The sequence below is a fragment of the Aquarana catesbeiana genome, linkage group LG10, assembly GCF_042186555.1.
Source record: "Aquarana catesbeiana isolate 2022-GZ linkage group LG10, ASM4218655v1, whole genome shotgun sequence".
NCBI classification, from domain to species: Eukaryota; Metazoa; Chordata; class Amphibia; order Anura; family Ranidae; genus Aquarana; species Aquarana catesbeiana.
Genome location: NC_133333.1, coordinates 37,689,618 through 37,716,876, shown reverse-complemented (window position 1 = coordinate 37,716,876; position 27,259 = coordinate 37,689,618). Strand labels below are relative to the sequence as shown.

At 43.8% G+C, this 27,259-nt stretch overlaps 1 protein-coding gene across 2 annotated transcripts in view; it reads left to right on the top strand.

Annotated features, from left to right (window-relative positions):
- GRIK5 (glutamate ionotropic receptor kainate type subunit 5) overlaps positions 1-27,259 on the top strand; it is a 591,069-nt gene that overhangs the window by 325,185 nt on the left and 238,625 nt on the right. For both annotated transcript variants that reach the window (XM_073602012.1, XM_073602011.1), the window contains exon 4: positions 13,216-13,313. In XM_073602012.1, the coding sequence (XP_073458113.1) occupies positions 13,216-13,313 (98 nt within the window). The remainder of the gene's footprint in view (positions 1-13,215; positions 13,314-27,259) is intronic.

Below are 27,259 nucleotides of genomic sequence, written 5' to 3'. Positions count from 1 at the left end.
TACGTCTTGTACTTCACTACGTTGTTGGCCAACATTTGTGTGATCGTGTGTATGCAAGACAAGTTGGAGCCAACACCCTTCGAACAAAAATCCACGTTTTGTTGTTGGAAAGTCCGATCGTGTGTACGGGGCATTGCAGTGTGCAGGGTGCCCCCATACTATGTATAATTTTTATTTTTCTGCCTATTGTGGAGCTTTAAAAATCACCAAAACCACCTCAACATCACCTTCTCTATGAATCCAACGCATTTCACGAAAATGGTGGCATTTTTACATTTTCACCATCGTTTTTGGGGAAATGATTACTTTCAGTTTTCCCTGTGCACTGTCCATGGGCCTTTGTAAGCTGCAACTTGTATGTTTCCTTGGCTTGCAGACAATGATCAGAATGGCAAGGGAGCAAAAGAGAGAAATATTTCTTGCTGGAGAGGGATACATTATCATGTAGGTTGGGCTTGATGGACTTTCTTTGACTTGATGTGTCTTTTTTCAACCTCACCTACTACGTAACTATGTAACTATGAACCTGTTGTCTTGCCCTGCATGTAACAAAGCAAATGTTAGAAAACTGACCCCAAAAATATTTTTTAATTCCATTTAAAGTGGAATTGTAAAACATGTGGACCTCCCAGGTCCTTGCTATTACTTGTAAAAGCATTAGCATAGCATTAGAGAACTCAGGTATAGACTTTATTGGCCATTCTTGGCAAGGCCAAATTCTGCTTGGCACATGCGTATTTTTTTATGGTCAGGCCGAGCACATGGGTGACTTTTCAGAGTACCACCAAGAACAATGCAATCTATAAATCTTGTCTGACCTTGGGAAAGGCGCAGCAATTAAAGTCGATCATGCCTTCCTCTGAGGTCTGTAATCCTATTTTACGAGGGCGAGGGGGTTGGGATACAGGTATTTGTTTTTAACTGCAGCTCCAGTTTATTCCCCTAAAGTCCATAAAATTGGGGATATCGTTTTAAAATAAATGGTTACCTACCTGCTCAGATGATCGTATTTTTTGCAGGTGATTATAATTAAATATGCATTATTTGATGTAGGAATACACTCAGGAAATAGCCGATTCCAAGATGTCTGATTTAGCTGGTCTGACTTGAATATATAGTTGTGTTTATGTAATGACAATAACACAAAATATTACAAAAAATATTAACGGTAGACGGCTAAGGGTTGATCGACCTTTTTAACCATCTATCTCTAAATTTACATGGCAGTTGAAGGGGTGCGATATCATTGCCTTGGCTTAAATGCTTTGCTTCACGATGGGACAATTTTACCAGCATGTTGAGTTTGACTGATGGCACTGTTTATCAAACTCATCCACTGGAGTCAATGGGACCATGCCGCAACCTTTGCGCCAAACGCAGCTATGGCAGTTGCATCACGATAGTTCAAAGTAGGATTCCTACTGGACTGGTGTAGAAAAAATGGGAGCTTAAATAGCAGATCTGTATCTCTCAGATTTGGATGGACTAAATTATAAATCTTTGGGAGGAAAGATTGAGCTCAGGACTCTGTGCAGGCCAGTCAAGTTCCTCCACCCCAAACTCGCTCATCTATGTCTTTATGGTCCTTGCTTTGTACACTGGTGGCAGTCATGTTGGAACAGGAAGGGGCTATCCCCAAATAGTTCCCACAAAGTTGGAAGCATGAAATTGTCCAAAATGTCTTGGTATGCTGACGCCTTAGGAGTTTCCTTCACTAAAGATAAGGGGCTAAAAAAAAAAATAAGGGGAAAAAAAAAAACCCCACACCATAACCCCCCCTCCACCAAATGATTTGGACCAGTGCACTAAGCAAGGTCCATAAAGACATGGGTGAGCGAGTTTGGGGTGGAGGAACTTGACTGGCCTGCACAAAGTCCTCACCTTAACTAGACAGAACACCTTTGGGATTAATTAGAGTGGAGACTGCGAGCCAGGCCTTCTCATCCAACATCAGTGCCTGACCTCAAAAATGCGCTTCTGGAAGAATGGTCAAACCTTCCCATAGACACACTCCTAAACTTTGTGGACAGCCTTCCCAGAAGAGTTGAAGCTGTTATAGCTGCAAAGGGTGGGCCAACTCAATATTGAACCCTACGGACTAAGACTGAGATGCCATTAAAGTTCATGTGCGTGTAAAGGCAGGTGTCCCAATACTTTTGATAATGTAGTGTTTATTTGTATATTGTAAACTGTTTTCCTAGAGTTTAGCTTGATATTGAATAAAATCCTATTAATATGCATATGGTTTACAGTAAAGTTATTTTGGAATGTATAGGAGTCCTGTTATGGAAAGTAGAGTTTCTTTTTTAATATAAGGGACTGTGTTAGAAGCATTCTGCAGCTGACGAGACTATGAAATCAACGTACTTTAATTTCACATATATTATACATGCATATATGATAGGAAATGTGCTGCCAGTCTAAATTGCTGATGCATGAGACCAGGAATAGAAATTGTGAAAGACTACCTTGTCAAATTGATTTTATGATAATCTCTTAAGTATTATACAGATTTCTGGGTTACAGGTGCTCCGGCTGTGTGCTGTGATAAATAGCATTTTTAAATTCAAATTAGTGAAAAAAGGCTGAGTCTGTATTTCTCCCATAATGTCCATTTTTTTTGCAGAATACTGGTAGTGATGTCATCATATTAATCTCTTAACTCCGATATGGGGACAGAAGTAGAGAGCAATAGCACAAGTGCGTCGTACAAAAGTCCAAAGTACAAACACGCATGCTCGGAATCAAGTACGAGCCGGAAGCGCTCGGTCTTGTAAAACTAACGTTCGTAATGGAGATATCACATGACTATTGAACTTCCTTTTTAGCGGCTCGTCATATGTCTTGTACGTCACCAGGTTCGTAATTGTTGGCCAACATTTGTGTGACCGTGTGTATGCAAGACAAGTTGGAGCCAACACCCTTCGAACAAAAATCCACGGTTTTGTTGTCGGAAAGTCCAATCGTGTGTACGGGGCATAAGAACTGGCAATGCATTATCTGAATACAGTAAATGTCATAATGTTAACCATACCGTATATAAACCATGTCACATGTTATCACTCACAATAAATGTAGACACCCATTTTTATTTCTGCCTGTGATGAATGTGCAGCTTGAGCCTGACATATGCTGGATAAAGTACATTCAGAGCCTCCGAGCCACCCCTGCTTCTTACTACTTTAGTGTTGGAGATTGTGCTGGACTGACTCAATCAGTTGTAGGTCAATGGGTAGATGATGGCGGGTATGGAAGAGTTCCCTTCCAATAATTTTTGCCCAATTTACCAGGAAGGTGGCAGTGAGCCCTTTTTTGGGGGCTTCGGCTGCTACCTCTGATGGTGAATGGAGAAGAATCCCAAACGGGTGAGTCTAAAACACCAAGATCGGAATGATATGTGTCTGCTGTGTTTGCAGAGGCAGCATAGTCTGCTTCTAACTAGGTATGGGATTCAGGTTCTAGTTAAACCCGCACTCTTTGCGGACTGGGAAAATAATTTAGCTAAAGTGGATACGTTTTCCTGTCCGAATCTCCGGCTGCTGTATATAAAAAAAATCTTCTGGGAATCCTTGGAGACAACTTTGATCAAATATGTGCATGACCATACTTGGTCTATGGTGGAACCTGGGATCCCCAGCACTGGTGCTTACATTACAGCAGCTCTGTGGATTATAACATTTAGCGGTGGAAGTGCGGCAGAGAAACATTGTTGGGTGGCAGGCAGGTCATTGTGGCAGCTGGGAAACATCTCTAGGTGGCAGATTGTCTTTTTTTTTTCCAATGACGGAGCCAAGGATCCTTGGCTGTTTACATTCTAGCGGTTGGGGATCTGTCCTTTAGCAGCGGTAGTATGCAGGGGCAGCAGGGAAGCATTGCAGAGTAGGAAGTTAACATGACTGACAATAGATTTACACAGCTGGACAATGTGATTAAGGATGGGTGTACACCGTGGGACATTATTTATATTTTTTGGCTGTTAAAGGACTTTTTATGGTTTTGGTGTCCTTTTGTACCCTCCACTGGGGAATAAGTAATAAATGGTACTCATTCCCCTTGGAGGGAGTGGATATCTGGGAGCCAACTTTTTTCATAAGGGGGCTTATAGATTCCTAAAAAGCCCCCCCCCATTCTTTTTTGGGAACCGGATTTGGTTAAGAGGCCCTTATTATCTCCTTCAACATGGGGACAAGGTGCTTTGGAAGGAGTGGAGGCTTGACTGCCTCCCCTTGCAAGGCATCTCCTAATGTTGAAAGGCATGCAGACTGGTGTGGTTGAGGAAGGGAGGGCTGCACACTTGCTGCCCTGCATTTCCTGACCACCCAGGCTGCATGCTTGGATAAGGAACTGGTTGGAACTTTGGGGGAACCTGATGTTGCCTTTTTAATGTGTACTGTGCCTTAAAATAAAAGGAAAGAAACAGAATAGGGTTCCCCTTGACAGGAGGTGAGGTGATATGTTGCATCTCCGCTGCCTGTTTTATGCCTGAAAATGCCAACCCACCTTGCTGCAACTGTATTCATTGCATGTGGTTGCGGGGTGGTTACAGCGCAGCCCTATTCACTTAAATGGGTCGCGTTTGGCAGCGGTACTGCCTGCCAAGTGTGATATGCAGTTTCATTTGCCATGGCCACAAAGCCATGATGTTGGCGGCATGTGTACAGTCCTGAGCAGCTGCATGTCCTTGTCAAGGTGAGACATGGGGGAGCAGTAGAACCACAGCTCAACTGACTGCTTTAAAGTTATTGTACATGCTCCAATTTTTTAAAATTAAAATAACAAACATGTTATATTTCTATTATGAGATCAAAGATCTCATCACGTGTAGCACTCAAGGGGTGGTCTACATGCTTGAGTGTGATTTTGGCTTCCAATACATTGGCAGGACCACTCGGGCTCTGAGTTTACATATAGGGGAGCATGCAAATAACATTAAAAAAGGTCTTAGGTCCCACAGTGTGTCCAAACATTTTCGGATGTGTCATAATAAGGACCCTAGATGCCTTAAATTTTGGGGTATAGAAAAAGTGAATAAACACTGGAGGGGGGGGGGGGGGTTCTATTGGATGATTAAGTAAGAGAGAATTGTTCTGGATTTTTTAAACCAAAGTACTTGTTCTTTTCGGATTAAACACTGAGTTTGATCTTAATTGTTTTATTTCGGATAGGTAGTTTATTAAAGAAATCATTTGATTTACTTTTTACTCTTAGTTTTAACTTCTTCAGATCCGCGCCATAGCCGAATGACGGCTACAGCGCGGACCTGCTTTGCCAGGAGTACATCTATTGACATCCTCCCGTGACCGAGCGGCCTGTGCGCCTCCTGCAGTCTATGAGACTCACTGGATCACAGATCGGAGTAAGGGGTCGATCCTGACCCCTTACCACGTGATCAGCTGTCAGCCAATGACAGCTGATCATGTGATGTAAACAGAGCCGGTAATCGGCTATTTTTTCTCCTCGCGCTGGCAGCGTGAGGAGAAAAAAAGGCTGATCACCGGCGGCTGTGAGAGGGACATCAGTCCTGATCATGGAGAGCTGCCGCCAGCTCCTCAGTGCCCACCTACCATTGCCACCTAGCAGTAGACAACAGTGCCGCCTACCATTGCCCACCAGCGCCACCCATCAGTGCCCACAGTGCCACCTATCAGTGCCCACAGTGCTACCTATCATTGCCCACAATCAGTGCCTCATCAACAGTGCTGTACATCAGTGCCACCTATCAGTGCCCATCAGTGTCACCTACCAGTGCCTATCAGTGCCGCCCATCAGTGCCCATCAGTGCCATCTATCAGTGGTACCTATTAGTGCCCATCAGTGCCACCCATCAGGGCCCATCAGTGCCATCTTATCTGTGCCCATCAGTGCCGCCTTATCTGTGCCCATCAGTACCGCCTTATCTGTGCCCATCAGTACCGCCTTATCTGTCCTCATCAGTGCCGCCTTATCTGTACATATCAGTGTCCATCAGTGTAACCTATCATGCCCACCAGTGCCGCCTCATCAGCGCATATCAATGAAGGAGAAAAATTACCTGTTTGCAAAAATTTTATAACAAACTATGAAACATGATTTTTTTTTTCAAAATTTTCCATTTTTTTTTGTTTGTTTAGCAAAAGATAAAAATCCCAGCTGTGATTAAATACCACCAAAAGAAAGCTCTATTTGTGTGAAAAAAATGATAAAAATTTAATTTGAGTACAGTGTTGTATGACCGCGCAATTGTCATTCAAAGTGCGTCAGCGCTGAAAGCTGAAAATTGGTCTGGGCAGGAGGGGGGTTTAAGTGCCCAGTAAGCAAGTGGTTAATGGGTTATAAAATTCACATGGCTTTTTTATTTAATATAAATAGGATCAATTCTTTAGGCTTTGGTAACGGATAGCTGCGGGCGTTATTATCGTGTTTTTTTTTTTTTAACATATTATTATCATCTTTGACTTTGATGACAGGTTGGTATTTACAGCTGTGCTGACACCCCTGATCCCGCCTTATGTCATTTGAGAGGACATTTTTATTTCCCCTTTGTATAGGTGCGCGCAGTCCCTGCATTCTGTCCTTTGGATGCTTTTGTGGAATGCGCACGCGTAGAGTTTTTGAGCACTTCCGTAACCTTGTTCACGATTGCTCTATATTAGATGTCGGTTGACACCGTTGCTCCACCCCGCTGACAAAGTCCCATAGGGCGTAATGCATACGGGAGGAGGAGCCACGTTCTTTGACGTCATCTGCTGCTATTCGTTCAGACCGCGTCCATCTCATTAGCTGCTTGGTGGCTGTGTATGCTGTCTTATATGCGGTAAACAAGGCGAAGGATCTTAAGTTTTATTCTATTAAAGCGCTAGTTTCATTACCATACAGAGAGCACTTTGATTATTTTTTATGCCCTTTATTGTATTTGGAAAAAATGAAACAAAATCCCCTGGTGGTGGACTTTTAAGGGACATAATGGAAACATATGATAGAGTCCACAGCCAGAGACGGCTTAAAAGTTCAAATCCTGGTGTCAGAGATCCAAGAGTACAGGAACACCGATTCAGCCAGTAAATGAGCCCACCACCAGCAAATTGATTGCTTTGCTCACCTCAAGATGTTGTCATCCAAAACATCCAAAATATTGTATTCTGTTTTGGATGTTAACACTGTAATATTCACTTCAACACATTGTTATGTGCTTTTTATTACATGTTTTGTATTGTTCATATTTCAATAAATACTTTTTCGTATTAGAATATTTTTTTCAACTTCTGTGCCTTAAAAGTCTGCCACCAGGGGATTTTGTTTCATTTTTTGTAACATTGGATGTGGCACAACTGTATGCCCAACAACAACCGACTTACCTTTGTACCTTTATTGTATTTGGATGACGGTGAGCTTCTTATCCGCTGAGACCAGTTTACATCTACTTACATCTATTCCCCAGTTCAGAGGGAAAAGGGTGATTTTTGACCTTCTGTGGCTACAGGGGTCAACATCTTGAGGTGAGCAAAGCAATCAATTTGCTGGTGGTGGGCTCATTTACTGGTTGAATCGGTGTTCCTGTACTCTTGGATCTCTGACACCAGGATTTTAACTTTTTAAGCCGTCTCTGGCTGTGGACTCTATCATATGTTTCCATTATGCACTTATTGTGCACTGCACCATTTATATTATGATGTCATACTTACCTGCTCTGTGCATTGGTATTGCACAGAGCAGCCCCGTTTCTCCTCTTCTCGGGTGCCCCGCTGACGCTCCTGGCTCCTCCCCTCCACCAACGCTCCCATAGCAAGTGGGCATTCGTGTGTCCATAGACACACAAACCGTGACTCGGCTATACCCCCCTCCCCCTCACTGACAGCAGCAGGAGCCAATGACCCCTAGATAGCAGTTAAAACCCAGTAAGACTTCAAATTCCTCCCCATGCTATCCAAATCTAGAAAAAACAATTTTTGCATTACATACTGTACCTCTAAGGTCTGAATCTGGCCCAAATGTATTGGGGCAATTTTTTTTTTTTTTTACTACACACATGTCAAGCATGCAGCTCATATTTATTTTTGTCCTTTATTGGGATTTGTAGCACAGAATATTAATATTGATTTTATACTAGCTGGAATCATGTTAAAAAAAAATGCGTACATTTGCAGCTATAGAACTTGAGATAAATCTGCAGGATTAGTTAGCACAGTAGTACAAAGTAAATGCATATGTGGAAAGTGCAACCGTTTTAATCAAACAATCAAACTTCCGTTCTTACCGATCTGTTTGCTGCCACTAACGCCATTTTGCAAACCGCCACTGCACTTTTCACTACCATATTAAGCGGGCCTATGGGTCTTGGAATAACCTTCCTTTGTCTGTTATTTTCATAAACATGATTCAGTATTCTTCATTGTGCCTTAATGAGTGCGATGTGGTCTCGGATGCGCTGGCAATATCCCGTGTGTTACTGAAGCGTTACATGAGGCGCCTGAGATGGGTGAAACAAGGATAGAATGCCTAGGACCTAATTACCAAATGTGACCTAGAACCCGGCGTTTAATCAAGAGCCGATCGCTTTACATTGCAAGCGAAAGACACACACGACTCAGCCCTGAAAACTGATGCGAAATGAATGCACGGCAATCTACGAAGAAAAACGAGCCATAAACTGAGGGGAAATTAATGAGGTGAATAAAATCGACAGACAGACATTATCGCCTGGACGGAGACCTTTCACTAGAGATGTCTGCGTTTATATACATATGCTGAATGAATCATTGACGTTTAGTCAAGCCTGTGAAGTGTATTGACTTTTATGGGGCACTGCAACGCCGTGGCGGGTAATGATAGAAGGAAGCCAGCAATATTCCAGTGATTTTTGCACCGCAAAGGCAGCCATTTTGTATGCTTACAATCGACCGTTTATGAGATTCATTCAAAGTTAATGACATCTCTGAGGAACCATACTGATTTAGCTCGCAAAGTGTAGACTTTCTATTGGAGATGCATTTAGCAATTTTCTGAAACCTTCTGGAACCTCCCAACCTTCTGAGATGAAACAGAGGGATGTCTTTCAGCACAAAATATGTAGACAAAGAACAGTGCCCTGCCACTCCATGAAAAAACTGATTGGCAAAAAATGATTATTTAAGCCTGCTATTGCTTTTTTTTCACCATTTATTTTCCCGAGGCTTGGTATGTTATAACCAGCCCTGGAATAAGATCATATCCCAAATTGTCCCCTCCGCTCCTCCGAGAACCTCCTGCTCTCTAGCTCCCTTGTTACCTCCTCTCATTTTTTTTTTTGAAAAGCCAGTGGCGTGAAACACACCTCAAAAACTTCCACCCGGTGCCAAAAAAAGTGCACACACATAAAGAGTGAAACACAAAAACGTGCAACGGGTGTTCAGAGTCCTCCGCTAGGGAAAGACCTTACCCTGATCCTCCCGGGGCGTTAGGCTCCAGACAGGGACTGAGGTACTTATACAATGGAACCATCTGGCCGAAACCAGGCGGACCCCCCGTTTACAGGAAGGTCTGCTGAAACAGACCATCCCAAGTACAGGTGGGGCTCCCCCGAAGGGAGACCCCCAAAAGAGAGGGCGAACCAAGCCAAAAGGCCTATGTCCACCCCTTCCCAAGACTTTCAGAGTAGGCCCGAGGACCCACACCCTACTCGCCACAGTGACAAAACGTGTACACATATCAAACAAAACAAAAAAAAAAAAACAGTTGTTACCTCCTCTCATGCTCACCTTCAGGACATCTCCAGAGCCTCTCCCATCTTCTAGAATTCCCTGCCCTGTATATTCGATCTGCCCCTAACCTGTCCACCTTTAGGAGATTCCTGAAAACTCGCTTATTCAGGGAAGCCTATCCCACACCCACCTAACAACTGTCCCCGAGCCACCCCCCATGAAATTATTCCCTGCATCGTTTACCTTTTGTACCACCACCCCCTCCCTTTAGAATATAAGCTCTACGAACAGTCCCTTCTGTATTGAACTGTACTGTAATTGTGCTGTCCCCCCTCTACATTGTAAAGCGCTACGTAAACTGTTGGCGCAATATAAATCGTGTATAATAATAATATCCAGTCCCCTGGGCAAATATGGCAAAGTGTAACTTTAAGTACCAATGGTTGTGGTACACCATAGTAAAGTGTTTGACTAGCCTCAGGACTGTGTCGATGGACTTTAGACTTGTGTAATGGCATCAATTTAACATCATTTTGAGAAGCTTCTGAGATCCTTCAGAATTCATTGACAGGTACACCTGACCTGCAGTTGTCTTTCTGACCTGCATTTGACCTTCAAGTGGGTTTTGCACTTCTATAGACTTGTATGGGAATGCTGAACCTGTTTGAAGCAAACAAAAGCCTGTTGAGGACCTTATAACAACTGCAACCAAGAAAAGAGGATTGTTATCATTGGCAACCAGTCTGATTTTAGCTGCTTCTTCAATAGACTGCAATTAGGAAGCTCTAAATCCAACCACCACATTCTCAGATAAGTTGTAACGTGTTACTGTCATTTCAAAACTAGTTTGCAATCTTGTTAAATATGTAGTTTTCTTTTTAATACCTGATAATCATGCCATTTAGACACTTTCTGTTATGGGGTGACAACTGTCTCCCAGTTGTGCTCCTCTGTTGTCATGCTGTTACACGCACCCCCCATTAAGGCTGTAGGTGATTGTGCCAACACACATTGCATGAGCATGGTCCTCTGTTTTCAGTATCAGGAAGCCAGAACAGAGCAATGATGTGCAGCCAATGTCAGAGCCAATGCATGTCAACAGAAAGAGACTGAAAGAGGCTGCAGGAGATCGGCAACACTAAGATGCAGAAAAGGTAAAAACAATGAAAGGAATTTATAAAAAAAACCTGGAGCAGCCAAAATCTGGAGCAGCTGTACTTGTCAACCAGTCAGATTCTATCTTTCATTTTCTTAAATGAACAGGCTGAAGATAGAAGCTGATTAGTTATCATGCATAGCTGCTCCAGATCCTGTATACTCCAGACTTGATAAAAATATATTGTAAAAAAAAAAAAAAAAAACATGGCAGCCGTTTATGATACACAGTGCTTTAGCAAACTAAAAATCATGTTATTAGGGTTTACATCTACACTATAGAAAAAACTTTAACCAGAATCTCAGAGGCATGATCGGATTTGTAGTTTCACCACAGCTGGAGTGCCGAGGTTGCCTACCCCTGACGTACAGGGTGCAGAGTTCAGGAGTATGCTACATACAGACTTCAGAGCTCAGGAGTGTGCTATGTACGGAATGCAGAGTTCAGGAGTGTGCTATGTACGGAATGCAGAGTTCAGGAGTGCGCTATGTACAGGGTGCAGGGTTTCAGAGTATGCTACATACAGACTTCAGAGTTCAGGAGTAGGCTACGTACGGAGCGCAGAGTTCAGGAGTGCGCTATGTACAGGGTGCAGAGTTCAAGAGACTGCTATGTACAGAATGCAGATTTCAGGAGTGCACGATATACAGAGTTCCGAAGTGTGCTATATACAGAGTGCCGGATTCAGGAGTGCAACAGAATGTTCAGGAGAGAAGTGTATGACAGCAGGTAGTATGTTCAGAGAGAGGAATGGAGATAGTATGAAGTTTATGGGGTGTGATTGAGCCCTATTTCAATGCTGTATCACTGCACAGCCATTGGGTAGTGGTCATGCATAGAGGTAGCAACTGATACTAACTGCAGACAGACACACAGACCCAGTGCCTACCACACTGCTGCACACTCACCCCAATTCCGCACCTCCCTGCCCCCTAACAACTTGACACACTGCCACCATCACACCTTCCTAAAATCCCAAAACATCTTGCCAGCCCACCTCCCCATTAACATCCTTTGGAACAAACTACTGGAGGTTACATCCCTCCTGGCCGGATCTCCGAGACTGGTCAGCAAACTCCCTCCTCGTCCAAACTTGTCAGAAGAGTATTGATGGTCTGCCTTCACCTCCACCACAGAGCTCTTTCTGCAGCCAGCAATAGAGCGAGAGCGCTGCGGAGTGCTAGGAGGAGATAGAGGGGGAAGGGAGGGCAATGAGGATTCTGTGGAGCCGCCTGAACAGAAGCGCTGTCAATTGTAGACATAGAAAGTAGGTAACGGAAAGCACAGGGCCAGTGCCGGAGGTGATGGAACTCTGTTCTGCCACATATCGGCTGAAAAAAAGCTCTGTTTTGTAGGCATGTGCAATTCGTTTCGTTCCGAGTTCGTTTTTTAACGAATTTCAACAAATTTGTTAATTCGGGAATATCCGAATTAACGAAAACCTGTTTAACAAATTTTTTCCGAATATTCGTAAATTCGATAAAATTGGACATTCGTAAATTCGGGCATTCGTACATTCGTACATTCGCAATTTATGAATGTACATTCGTTCATTCGTACATTCGTACATTAGTAAATTAGTGAATTCGTAAATTTGTAAATTCAAAAATTTGGAAATCTGAAATAATAGTTAACTAATAATAACTTAACTATTAGTGATTACTAGTAACTTTTTAATTATAGGTATTGTAATTTCCTTTCAAATTTGGCTGTTAGTGAACGTAACACATACAAATTTATCCGAAGTTATGAATGATCCGAAAAAACGGAATGGAACGTAATGAATTAATAATAATAAATAACAATAATAATAATAACAACTTTTTATTAGTATTTATTATTCATTTGTTCCACTCCATTTGTTTAGATGCAGCATTCGTTTTGGATAATTCGTAACTTCGGATAAATTCGTATTTGTTACGTTCACTGACAGTCAAATTTGAAAGGAAATTACAATACCTATAATTTAATAGTTAGTTACTATTTCAGATTTGTGAATTTTCGGGTTTTTGGATTTTCAAACTTCGAATTTACAAATTTCCGAATTTTCTAATTTACAAATGTACGATTTTACGAATTTACGACTGTACAAATGTAAAAATGTACGAATGAACGAATGTTCGAATTTACGAATGTACGAATGAACGCATTTACAAATCGCGATCATAACGAATGACCCGAAAAACTAAAAATATATTAAACTAATGAAACGAAAATGAATGAATATATGGATGTTTTCTATTTATTTTTATTTTTTTCTATTATTTACATACATTTTTCAGATTATTTTTTCAACCTGACTAATTATGTAACACCTACACTTTTTAAATCTGACCCAACCATGCCCACAGGTCTCTGTCTTACTATTAGTCTTATCTTCCTATATTTTGTTTTTTCTTACAGTGTGTCAGATTCTACCGAAAGGTGTGGTCTCTGTACTAGGACCCTCCGCCAGTCCAGCTTCCGCGTCCACAGTCAGCCATATATGTGGAGAAAAAGAGGTGAGCAATCTAATTATAAATGACTATTCCCCATTGACCTGTGTACTGAATTCAGATTGCGTCCCACACAGGGGCGGATCCATAGTCTAGTCTTGGGAGGGGCACTGCTAGAAATTAAGGTTTTTTGCAGGCAATTTATCGTGGAAATGGCTGGTGTTGGCCCTTCCATCATCATGGCACCATGGTTGTTAAGGTGTCAGGAAGATTTTAGCTCACTATTTCTATCATAACATTGGGATATAAAAAAAAATAGTTCAACTCACCCTAATGCAGAATCAGTGGGAGCGCTGAATGTGTCACTTGCCACCGTCGCCTGCCACCAGATGCTGATTGTCACTTGCCACATCACCTGCCACACATTGCGGATTGTCACCTGCCACCAGATGCAGATTGTCACTTGCCACAAGTTGCGGATTGTCACTTGCCACGTCACCTGCCACACGTTGTGGATTGTCACTTGCCATGTCACCTGTCACGTGTTGCGGATTGTCACTTGCCAGGTCACCTGCCACACATTGCGGATTGTCACCTGCCACATGTTGCGGATTGTCACTTGCTGTGTCACTTGCCTGCTACAAGGTGGGGATTGTCACTTGCCACCTCACCTGCCATACGCTGCAGATTGTCACTTGCTGTGTCACTTGCCACGTCACCTTGCCACCAGATGCAGTTTGTCACTTGCTGTGTCACTTGCCTGCTACAGCTACATGGTGCAGATTTTCACTTGCTGTGTCCCAGCTTGAAGGCAGGCAGCAGAGAGATGATTTAATCTCTCTGCTGCCCGCAGCTGCACAGTGAGGGCAGGAGAGCGGTGATGCAGGGCGGGCGGTGAGAGATGATGTCATCTCTCTGTTCCCCCGCCCGCCGCTCACCTGCCGACTGGCCTGTTCAGCCGCTCACCCGCCAGTCCGCTAACTGATCCGCAGCCCCCACTAATTGATCCACCGGCTCAGCCGCCGGCCCCGCTGACTGATCAACCTGCCTGCCTGCCACAAATTTCTCGGGGGGGGGGTGCAATTGCCCCATTGCCCCCCCCCCCCGGATCCTCCCCTGGTCCCATATTCAGACAAACCGTGCCTGGTTTTACCCAAAAAGAAGCAGGTAGGAGGTACACATGCAATGCTGGGTTTATAATGAGATTATCCCACACAGGACAATAGAAAGTCAGAGCAAATCTCTCCAAAGTGAGGTAAATCCCCTCTTAGTTAGTTGTCACTGTAACAAGAGTCACCATTTGAAGATTTCCCCTCTCTTCCTGTTTCAATGGCAACTCAATATTTTGGATTATCCAATAAATGCAGTCCCAGTGATAGAGATTACGGGACAAACAGAGAGAGCGCATCTCCTTGGCAGAGGGCCACGGCAACGATGCCCACGTATGTTTAGCTTATTGCTGAATGGGGCAGTTCAGACGCTGCTGCTTTGCGGTGCATGGCACTAGTCTTTACTGGGCATGATGCAGGTGGCAGGCACCCATTACAACCATTAAAGTGGTTGTAAACCCTTACATATACGCAGTGAAGGGTCTATCCTCAGATGATACACAGAGATTAAACAAATCCTCCTACATACAGTGCCTTGAAAAAGTATTCACACCCCTTGCAATTTTCCACATTTTGTCATGACTGAGGTATTGCTGATGCTTCAGCTGCCGTGACCTTACATCTCTAGTCCATACCCCCGACTACCCTAGTAAAGACACAAGCACTTACTTTGGATTTAAATTACCAAAGCAGCTTTTTTTTTAACAAAACCATAAATCTCAAAATAACATATTAAACTATACTGCATAAACCAACGTAATTTTTTTAACCATAATGTACCTAACTGACTATTTCCTGAGCCTTAGGTTAATGAAGGCACGTTTTCCCTCTATCGCATCGGCTGTATCAACCACCACATCCCTATCCCGGCCCCCAGCCGCAATTACACCAGCTCAGGGACAATTTAATACCAATTTACCACCTGATGCAGTCCAATGACTGATAGCCCCTTATTGACGTCACTGATTAGTAAAGGTACACCCATACCGAGATGGGCCCAACCCATTACACTCCACCTACTGTTTTTTGAACCTGTCCACCTTCAAAAACCTAAGACCCCTGCCTGCTGCTATGACAGAACCGAACCCAAATGCCCTGTGTAAAGAATACCCCTGAGCTATAGCCCTCTACAGCACCCATTGCCCCTATAAGAAACAACCACGGGACAATACGGCTCATGTAAAAATCATAGAAAATTAAAGGGAGGGAGGGTGGGCAAGTGTCTTTTTCGATTCTCTGGCTCCCACTGACCTACAGCAACTCCCCCCTTCTGCTAGATCACTGGTGCCACACCCCAGCCACACCCTACCCTCTTATGTCATCCAATCAGGTAAACCTACCTACATTTCAAACCGAACCTCTTAACCGCCTGACTGTAGCCTGCCCAGCAACCCAGTCATGCAGACCCTCCACCTATGCTGCACTTTTTAGTTCCAGGCCTATACTTTACAACCAAAAATGTAAATGTATTTTGTTGGGATTTTATGTGATAGACCAACACAAACTGGCACATAATTGTGAAGTGGAAGGAAAATGATAAATGGTTTTCAAACGTTTTTACAAATAAATATCTGAAAAGTGTGGTGTGCATTTGTAATCAACCCCCTTTACTCTGATACCCCTAACTAAAATCTAGTGTAACCAGTTGCCTTCAGAAGTCACCTAATTAGTAAATAGAGTCCACCTGTGTGTAATTTAATCTCGGTATGAATACAGCTGTTCTCTGAAGCCCTCAGAGGTGTGTTGGAGAACCTTAGTGAACAAACAGCATCATGAAGCCCAAGGAACACACCAGACAGGTCAGTTATAAAGTCGTGGAGAAGTTTAAAGCAGGGTTAGGTTATAAAAAAAAATCCCAAGCTTGAACATCACCCTGAACACACCATCCCCACCGTGAAACATGGTGGTGGCAGCATCATGTTGTGGGGATGCTTTTCTTCAACAGGGACAGGGAAGCTGGTCAGAGTTGATGGGAAGATGGATGAAGCCAATTACAGGGCATTCTTAGAAGAAAACCTGTTAGAGTCTGCAAAAGACTTGAGACTGGGGTGGAGGTTCACCTTCCATCGGGACAACGACCCTAAACATACAGCCAGAGCTACAATGGAATGGTTTAGATCAAAGCATATTCATGTGTTAGAATGGCCCAGTCAAAGTCCAGACCTAAATCCAATTGAGAATCTGTGGCAAGACTTGAAAATTGCTGTTGACAGACGTTCTCCATTCAATCTGACAGAGCTTGAGCTATTTTGCAAAGAAGAATGGGAAAAAATGTCACTCTCTAGATGTGCAAAGCTGGTAGAGACATCCCCAAAAAGACTTGCAGCTGTAATTGCAGTGAAAGGAGGTTCTACAAAGTATTATCTCAGTGGGGCGCTATACAAACGTACACCACTATTTATTTATTTATATATATATATTTATTTATATATACATATATATATATATATATATATATATATATATATATAATTAATTATGAATTTATTCATTTGTAAAAAATGATGAAAACCATTTATCATTTTCCTTCCACTTCACAATTATGTGCCACTTTGGTCTGTCACATAAAATTCCAATAAAATACATTTATGTTTTTTTGGTTGACAAAATATGGAAAATTTCTAGGGGTGTAAATACTTTGCAGTCTTCTCTTCTCTACATCCCTTAAAAGTGCTGAATTTAAAAGCTTGTCTGAGAGTTCAGAAAATAGAGGGCAGAGAGAGCTCAGGGTGGAGAGCTCTGAGAGCTGATTGGAGAGAAGTGACACCCCTCCCCCCTTCACACAGCACACAGAAACAGAGCTGAGGCTGGAGGTCCCTCCCCTGTCACCTTTTATCTCTTGGTGTCAGAAGTAATTCATGCTGATAGCAGAGGAAGGAGGCAGCAGACAGAAATGACACTTAGTGCTTTAATTAACCACTTGACCTCCAAATGATTCAACCCCCTTCATGACCAGGCCATTTTTGTCGATGTGGCACTGCGTTATTTTAACTGAAAATTGTGCAGTCATGCAACCCTGTACCCAAATAAAATTAATGTCTTTTTTTTTCCCCACAAATAGATTTTTCTTTTGGTGATATTGGAAAGGAAGGGTTCCCCTAAGAGGACTTTTAAGGCAGCCAATGATATTCTAAGAAGTGTGCAAGAATAATAAAATAGCAACAATTTTATTTAATCATAATTAAAATAAAATGAAACATTGATGCGCTGATTTCTTACAGTACAATTCATTACTATCACCATAAATATAAGATTTTTTGGAAAGACCTCCTTACACCCAATGTGTTTCGGGATGCGGTATAGTCCTTCTTCAGGGCTGTAACAGAAGGAGGAATTCATCTAAGACACAATTCAAATATTGGATCATTATTTTTAAAGTGAAAAAATATTACCATCATAACATACATAATTAGGTGTTTGATTGTTATAATGATTAACTTACATATAGTTGAATGGTAAAGACGGTTTTCAACGTTTCATTGAAGCAACATTAAAAATGCAGATCAATAGCACAAAGGGAAGAATTGCCGGTGGGCATTGAATATGTCTGAAACACAGACTTGATATTGATAGAGCATCCAAAAAAAGTGGTGATATTTGATCACCACTGCGTTTTTATTTTTTTCTCTAGAAACAAAAAACAACAATTTTGAAAAAAAAATTTATTTTTTACTTTCTGCTATAAAACATACCCAATAACAATTTTTAAATAATTGAATTTCTTCATAAATTTAGGCCAATACTTATTCTGCTACATATTTTTGGTAAAAAAAAATCCCAATAAACGTACATGGTTTACGTGGACACTATAGCGTCTACAAACTATGGGACATACTGTATATATGGAATTGGTATTTATTTATTTTCTTATACTAGTAAAGGAGGCGATCAGAGACTAATGCCTCGTACACACGAGCGGATTTTCCATCGGAAAAATCTTGGATGGTTTTTTCCGACGGAATTCCACTCAAGCTTGGCTTGCATACACGTGGTCACACAAAAGTTCTCAGAACTTTCGACCGTCAAGAGTGCGATGACGTACAACACTACAACGAGCCGAGAAAATGAAGTTCAATGCTTCTGAGCATGCGTCGAATTGTTTCTGAGCATGCGTAGGAATTTTGCGCGTCAGAATTGGTACGGACGGTAGGAATTTTCGATCAAAACTTTTTCCGACCGAAAAATTGAGAACCTGCCCTCAATCTTTTGCTGGCGGGAATTCGGCCAGCAAAAGTCTGATGGAGCATACACACACACACATTTTCCGACCAAAAGCTCTCATCGGCCTTTTGCTGGCCGAATTTCCAATCGTGTGTACGCGGCATTATAGTGGGACTGCAATATTGCGGCGGGCAGTCGGACACTAACTGATATTTTTGACACTTTGCGGGAACCAGTGATACTTATATAGTGATCAGTGCTAAAAATATGCACTATCACTGTACTAATGACACTGGCTGGAAAGGGGCTAAACATTTAGGGCGATCAAAGGGTTAAGTGTGTGCCTAACGATGCGATGCGCACATGTCAGGGGCGTCGGGAGGGGGTGGCTAGGGGGGGCGGAAGCCCAGAATGTGACCCCCAAAAGCCCCGAGTATATGGAATGCTGAATTCCCTTGTTAGCCCCTAGCGCCGGCCGCCAGGAACCGATCTGGTTGTGAGTGCAGCCGAAAGGGGCCGAGTGCGGCCGAAAGTATCCGACTGCCATAGCGGCCGAAAGTGGCCGAGTGCCGCAGGTCCCGCCTTCTGGAGCCTGCAGCGCCAATGTCAGGACAGCGGGACGTGTGATGTGATGTCCATCTTAGCCTGCAGGCTCCAGAAGGCGGGAACGCTACATCCCTGCTCAGGCGGGCGGCTGACTCTCCTCTCCTCCTCGGCTCGGCTCCTCTCTGATGGTGATGAGTGACTGACTGCCTGCTGTGACCACCCACCACAGCTGAGCTGAGGTAGGTCAGACACACAGTGTATGTAGGTCAGGCAGGTCACTGGTCACTGTTAGTGTATGTAGGTCAGGCTGGTCACTGTTAGTGTATGTAGGTCAGGCTGGTCACTGTTAGTGTGTGTAGGTCAGGCTGGTCAGTGTATGTAGGTCAGGCTGGTCAGTGTATGTAGGTCAGGCAGGTCACTGGTCACTGTTAGTGTATGTAGGTCAGGCTGGTCACTGTTAGTGTATGTAGGTCAGGCTGGTCACTGTTAGTGTGTTTAGGTCAGGCTGGTCACTGTTAGTGTGTGTAGGTCAGGCTGGTCACTGTTAGTGTGTGTAGGTCAGGCTGGTCACTGTTAGTGTGTGTAGGTCAGGCTGGTCACTGTTAGTGTGTGTAGGTCAGGCTGGTCACTGTTAGTGTGTTTAGGTCAGGCTGGTCACTGTTAGTGTGTGTAGGTCAGGCTGGTCACTGTTAGTGTGTATAGGTCAGGCTGGTCACTGTTAGTGTGTGTAGGTCAGGCTGGTCACTGTTAGTGTGTGTAGGTCAGGCTGGGGTCACTGTTAGTGTGTGTAGGTCAGGCTGGTCACTGTTAGTGTGTGTAGGTCAGGCTGGTCACTGTTAGTGTGTGTAGGTCAGGCTGGTCACTGTTAGTGTATGTAGGTCAGGCTGGTCACTGTTAGTGTGTATAGGTCAGGCTGGTCACTGTTAGTGTGTGTAGGTCAGGCTGGTCACTGTTAGTGTGTGTAGGTCAGGCTGGGGTCACTGTTAGTGTGTGTAGGTCAGGCTGGTCACTGTTAGTGTGTGTAGGTCAGGCTGGGGTCACTGTTAGTGTGTGTAGGTCAGGCTGGTGACTGTTAGTGTGTGTAGGTCAGGCTGGGGTCACTGTTAGTGTGTGTAGGTCAGGCTGGTCACTGTTAGTGTGTGTAGGTCAGGCTGGGGTCACTGTTAGTGTGTGTAGGTCAGGCTGGTGACTGTTAGTGTGTGTAGGTCAGGCTGGGGTCACTGTTAGTGTGTGTAGGTCAGGCTTTTCACTGTTAGTGTGTGTAGGTCAGGCTGGTCACTGTTAGTGTGTGTAGGTCAGGCTGGGGTCACTGTTAGTGTGTGTAGGTCAGGCTGGTCACTGTTAGTGTGTGTAGGTCAGGCTTTTCACTGTTAGTGTGTGTAGGTCAAGCAGGTCACTGGTCACTGTTAGTGTGTGTAGGTCAGGCTGGTCAATGTTAGTGTGTGTAGGTCAGGCTGGTCACTGTTAGTGTGTGTAGGTCAGGCTGGTCACTGTTAGTGTGTGTAGGTCAGGCTGGTCACTGTTAGTGTGTGTAGGTCAGGCTGGTGACTGTTAGTGTGTGTAGGTCAGGCTGGGGTCACTGTTAGTGTGTGTAGGTCAGGCTTTTCACTGTTAGTGTGTGTAGGTCAGGCTGGTCACTGTTAGTGTGTGTAGGTCAGGCTGGGGTCACTGTTAGTGTGTGTAGGTCAGGCTGGTCACTGTTAGTGTATGTAGGTCAAGCAGGTCACTGGTCACTGTTAGTGTGTGTAGGTCAGGCTGGTCAATGTTAGTGTGTGTAGGTCAGGCTGGTCACTGTTAGTGTGTGTAGGTCAGGCTGGTCACTGTTAGTGTGTGTAGGTCAGGCTGCTCACTGTTAGTGTATGTAGGTCAGGCTGGTCAGTATATGTAGGTCAGGCTGGTCAGTGTATGTAGGTCAAGCAGGTCACTGGTCACTGTTAGTGTATGTAGGTCAGGCTGGTCACTGTTAGTGTATGTAGGTCAAGCAGGTCACTGGTCACTGTTAGTTTGTGTAGGTCAGGCTGGTCACTGTTAGTGTGTGTAGGTCAGGCTGGTCACTGTTAGTGTATGTAGGTCAAGCAGGTCACTGGTCACTGTTAGTGTGTGTAGGTCAGGCTGGTCACTGTTAGTGTGTGTAGGTCAGGCTGGGGTCACTGTTAGTGTGTGTAGGTCAGGCTGGTCACTGTTAGTGTGTGTAGGTCAGGCTGGTCACTGTTAGTGTGTGTAGGTCAGGCTGGTCACTGTTAGTGTGTGTAGGTCAGGCTGGTCACTGTTAGTGTGTGTAGGTCAGGCTGGTCACTGTTAGTGTGTGTAGGTCAGGCTGGTCACTGTTAGTGTGTGTAGGTCAGGCTGGTCACTGTTAGTGTGTGTAGGTCAGGCAGGTCAGTGTATAATGTAGCTCAGTGTATAATGTAGGTCAGTGTATAATGTAGCTCAGTGTATGTACGTCAGTGTAATGGTCACTGGTAAGTCACACAACCCCACCATCCCGCCCAAAAAAAAAAAACGCGACCAATCCCCCCCCCCCGGTTGTTCAACTTCGGGCTGAAGCCCCTGGTCTTTTTGCCACCTAGCAATGCCTCTGGCACATGTCCCCTGCTGTCCCCTGCTGGCGGAAGTGCAGGCTCACGTATATATACGTGATGCGGCACACAGCTGCCGCCCTGTAGCAGTAAAACTGCTATGGGGCGGACAGCAAGCGGTTAATTGAGACAAGTACACACTATAGAGGGATATGCTTTGTTCATATTTCATGCCTGAGGTTTACAATCACTTTAAATTTAATGTGACCGTGCCACAACTTTGTGCTGAACATGGCTATGGCAGTTGTGGAATGGTATTTCAATGTAAAATCCCCCTTGGGATAAAAAAAAAAGGCGAACCAGGAGGTGATGGTATTAGCTCCTGATTGCCTGTAAATGAACTCTAAAGCCGCGTACACACGGGCGGACTTTTCAACCGGACTTTCAACGGACTTTTGACAGACTTCCGACAGACTTTTTAACGAACGGACTTGCCTACACACGATCACACCAAAGTCCGACGGATTTGTATGTTATGACGTACGACAGGACTAAAATAAGGAAGTTGATAGCCAATAGCTGCCCTAGTGTAGGTTTTTGTCCGTTAGACTAGCATACAGATGAGCGGATTTCTGGGTCTGGCGGAGTTTTGATGTAAAGATTTGAAACATGTTCCAAATCTTAAGGCCGTCAGATTTTCGACTGGAAAAGTCCGCTGAAGGTCCGATGAAGCCCACACATGGTCGGATTGTCTGCCGGACTCGGTCCGTCGGACCAGTCCGGTTAAAAAGTCCGCCCGTGTGTACACGGCATAACCCACAATCTGACAAGTAATGCACTATGGATAGCTTTTCAGAGTCTGTCTGTGGAAGAAGCCTAATAGGCATGCAAACAGCAATAAAAACCCAGCAGGTGCTCCATCTTCTCACCACTAAAACCAAAACTCAATAAAAAAAGTTTTGGCTTAAAGGGGTTGTAAACCTTCGTGTTTTTTCACCGTAATGCATCCTATGCAATAAGGTGAAAAAACACCTGGCAGTGACTGGCCCCCAGCCCCCCGTTTTACTTACCTGACCCCGGGCCGCGCTGCCTCTCTGCTTGGGGTTCTCAGCTGTTTAATGGATAGATTGATAGCAGCGCAGCCATTGGCTCCCGCTGCTGTCAATCAAATCACGCGAGCGCGTGGGGCGGGGCCGAGTTTTTCATTTTGCCTCTATGGATGCCGAATGCTGGACTTGGGAGCGCGCTCACAAGGTAACCCCCCGGGAGAGCGCTTCTCCTAGGGGGTTATCTGCTGTGGGGAGGAGCCGCGAGAGCCCCTGAGGGACCCCGGAAGTCGAGGATCGGGGGCCACTCTGTGCCAAACTAGCTGCACAGTGGAGGTAAGTATGACATGTTTGTTATTTATATATATATAAAAAAAAAAACAACCTTTAGTGTCACTTTAAAATACACTTGGCATTATAGATGGGAAAAAGGTTGCAATGACATTGACGTAATGGCTACCCGGTGTCAACTGAAGCAAGACAATGTTGAAAATATGCTTAATTTCCTGGCACATACACAACATGTTATGACATATTACTGTCTTCACTACTGCACACCTAAAAGCAAAAATCTGACGTGTATATATCATTACTCCCTACGTATTTGTTTCTGAATTTTGGATTTATCCAATCCAGTTAAGTGCATGTAAACTAACTATAAAAAAAGATTAATCAAAGCCCAAACATCCAACATCTACCTAGTTTACTCCATCTGACAGTAGAGGAATTTGGTTAGCACCATCCTCAAACTGAAATACAATGTTTATTTCAGTGGTCTCCAAACTGCAGCACATGGGCTGGATGTTGCCATTTGCTGGCCTTTATCTGGCACTTGGAGCACTATTCCTCCCATTGACACATTCCCACAGATAAATGGATTCTATTTCTTCCACTGACACCAACAATGAGGCACCATTCCTTCCACTGACATCAGCAATGAGGCACCATTCCTCCTACTGACACAAACAATGAGGCACCATTCCTTCCACTGACACCAACAATGAGGCACCATTCCTCCTACTGACACCAACAATGAGGCACCATTCCTTCCACTGACACCAACAATGAGGCACCATTCCTTCCACTGACACCAACAATGAGGCACCATTCCTTCCACTGACACCAACAATGAGGCATCATTCCTTCCATTGACACCAGCAATAAGGCACCATTCCTCCTACTGACACCAACAATGAGGCACCATTCCTTCCACTGACACCAGCAATAAGGCACCATTTCTCCTACTGACACCAACAATGAGGCACCATTCCTTCCACTGACACCAGTACAGAGGTACTAGTCCTTCCACCAGCACCAATGATGGGGCACGATTCCTTCCACTGACACCAACAATGAGGCACCATTCCTTCCACTGACACCAACAATGAGGCACCATTCCTTCCACTGACACCAACAATGAGGCACCATTCCTTCCACTGACACCAACGATGAGGCACCATTCCTTCCACTGACACCAGTACAGAGGTACTAGTCCTTCCACCAGCACCAATGATGGGGCACGATTCCTTGCACTGACACCAGCGAAGGGGCACTTTTCCTCCCACTAATACCAATTATTGGGCACTATTACATCTCCTGCTGACCACAGGCACTATGTAATTTATATACTTCCACTAATCCTGAAATGTTATCTACTCCCATTCATGTGGGGGCATGTTCTACACCCACTGGCTACAGACCTGCCCCCCTTCAATTCTGAAAGACCGTAGGCTGCCCTTTTGTTTAGAAAGTTTGCAGACCCCTGGTCTAATTCATTAAAGCAGCAAAAATGCAGATGTTCTTCTAATAATAGGAAGTGGATGGGGAGATTCAGTACTGGTTAAATTTCCATTGGGTGTAGTGTCTACCATGTTTTGAAACCATACAAGAAAGATGTTTTCTGAGACAGGTTTCAATAAATAGTGTGTTAAAAAAAACAGACACACAGTTAAGTAAATTTTCACTTTACATATTTGAAAAAAAAAAAATCTTTTACATGGTGTTCTGCTTTAATAGATTTATATATTTACTTGCCTGCATTAAAGTCTATTATTTGCGCTTGTTGTTATTTTTGGGTATTACTTCACACAGCTGTTGACTTTATGGTTACTGGAATTCACTGTGTCCTTGGCTTCCTAGCATTTACAACACTTTAGCTATTGAGTTTTTTTTTTTTTTTATGAACACTTTAAAGGATCTGGAGACAAGACCCAGTAATCAGACAGAGGTCTTTTCTATGCTACTCCACACACCAGACAAAAGTTTGTCACTCCTTCATAAAATGTACCTCAGGGCAAAATAAAAAGAGACACACGGTACATCTCTACAATACATACACTTTCCCCATGTTTTATCCCTTAAAGGCTCTACATGTGTATTGCTACTCCCATAGGAGCCTCAGCAATACTGTCCAGGTCTCCTCACAATTCTTCACCCCACCGAGCAGGCACACAGGCTCATTCACACGTTTCTGCAATGACCAGGTTAGGGGGTGTTGTTTTTGTTGTTTTTATTCATGAAGAACTTGGATATGATTGAGTAAATTGGGTAGGAAACTCCAAAAACAAGATCTATGTACACTTGTGGAATTCTTTAGGACAAGCTATATTAAAGTCTGTGCTTGCACTACACACCAGCAAGGCTGTTCCACATGGGCAAGAGGGAAAACCCTACTTGTACAAGATGCAGTAGGGACCATGAAGATTTGCTCCACCTTATGTGGCACTGTCCAAAACTGTCCAAAACTGTACCCTTATTAGAAGGATGTTATCACTACCATCAACCGGGTGTTTCAGGTTCAGGTGCTAGAGGAACCAAAACAATGCTTATTGGAGATTCTATGTGATCTCCCTGTGGAGGCAAGCCATAGCTAGGGCACCTTTCCAGGCCCGCAAGTTAATATTATGGCACTGGACTACCACTGACCCTCCCACACTGAAGGAGTGGATAGCCCATATGGGAGATATTATTCGATTGGAAAAATATATTTTTCAGCATAGGGGTAGCTTTGGTAAATTTGACAAGTTATGGGCCCAATGATAGGGGGCTAGCACTGGTCGATCTTATAATGGATAGCCTAATAATTCGCAGGGGATGAGCAGTGTATCTGGCAGGCTGATGTCTTTGGGTAGTGTGGTATACGAGGGGGTGCTCATAAGTACTGAGCCTTACTCAGAAGAAATTGATTTAGGAAGCTGTAAATTGCAGGGTGTACTGGCCAATTTGTCTATATTCAATGGTGCAAAAATCAACTACTTATGATTTTAACATATCTTTCTTTTTCAGGTCCAAAGTGATCATGGCAGCACCTCCAGAAAAATTCAGAGTGGAAGAGCGTAGGACCATATGGGAAAGGGAAAGGTGCGAAGCAGATCCATGATGAAATGTCACAAACTCTGGGTGACGGTGGCCCTTCGGGTTGTCAATTTTAAAACTGGCCATTTCGGTGTTGAGAGTGAGAAACCCAGTGGAAGTCCTGTTTCTGTGCCTGCAAAAGTCAAAAGTTTTGGGATCCACTTTGCTGCAAGCTTTCTCATTTCCAAGTCATTGTGGATAATGGCACCAACTCTCTCACATGATATTACCGGATATGTAGCAATACTTTTTGCTGATATTCGGCGGTCCTCCATGATCATGTCATGGATGGCTTTCACATTTGCAGGCACAGAGACAAAAACAGGCCTTCCACTGGGTTTCTCACTTTCAACACAGAAATGGCCAGTTTTAAAATTGGCAACCCAATGTTTAACTGTTGCATATGAAGGACCACTGACACCCATAGTTTGTGACATTTCATCATGGATTTGCTTCTCTTAGAGAAACAGGAACTTGATTATGGTCCTATGTTCTTCCACATTGAATTCTTCTGGAGGGGCTGCCATGTTCATTTTGGACCTACAAAAGAAAAATAAGTTAAAATCATAGGTAGTTGATTTTTACACCTATGAATATAGACAAATTGGCCAGTACATCCTGTAGCTTCCTAGATCATTTTTTTCTGGGTAAGGCTCAAAACTTATCAGCACCCCCTCATATATACCTGAATTACCATGCATATACCTTTTTGTTTGGCTTTTGCGGGTTGACCATTATACACTGTTGTTTAACCACTTCCCGCCGAGAGGGCAGATTTAAGCTGACATTGAAACAGAAGAACAGGAGTGTAAGTGCTGTTAAAAACGTGTAGTATTTATTACATAAAAAGTAATAGCACACTTACATTTAGGATTTAGGAACACTGGTGACTAGATGCTCCCCGGCAGTCTCTGTGACTCTCGGAAGCCCAGACGCGACGTTATGGCCGGCCTGGCAGTTGTAAATACTGCCATGTACTCGGCTGGAAAGCCAAGATTGTTTTGTTTTATTTTTTTATCGCAGGCTTTCCAGCCTGGAGGAGAGATGTGGGGTCATATTGACCCCACATCTCTCCATAAAGAGGACCTGTCATGCCCTATTCCTATTACAAGGGATGTTTACATATACAGATAAGCGTTATTATTCTGGACTTTGAACGGCTGTAGAGAAGAGAAGACTGCAAATAAACAGGTACAACTCATGTAGGAGGATTTGTTTCATCTCTGTGTATCACCTGCGGCCAGTCACTTCACTGGGTATATGTTATGCCGTGTACA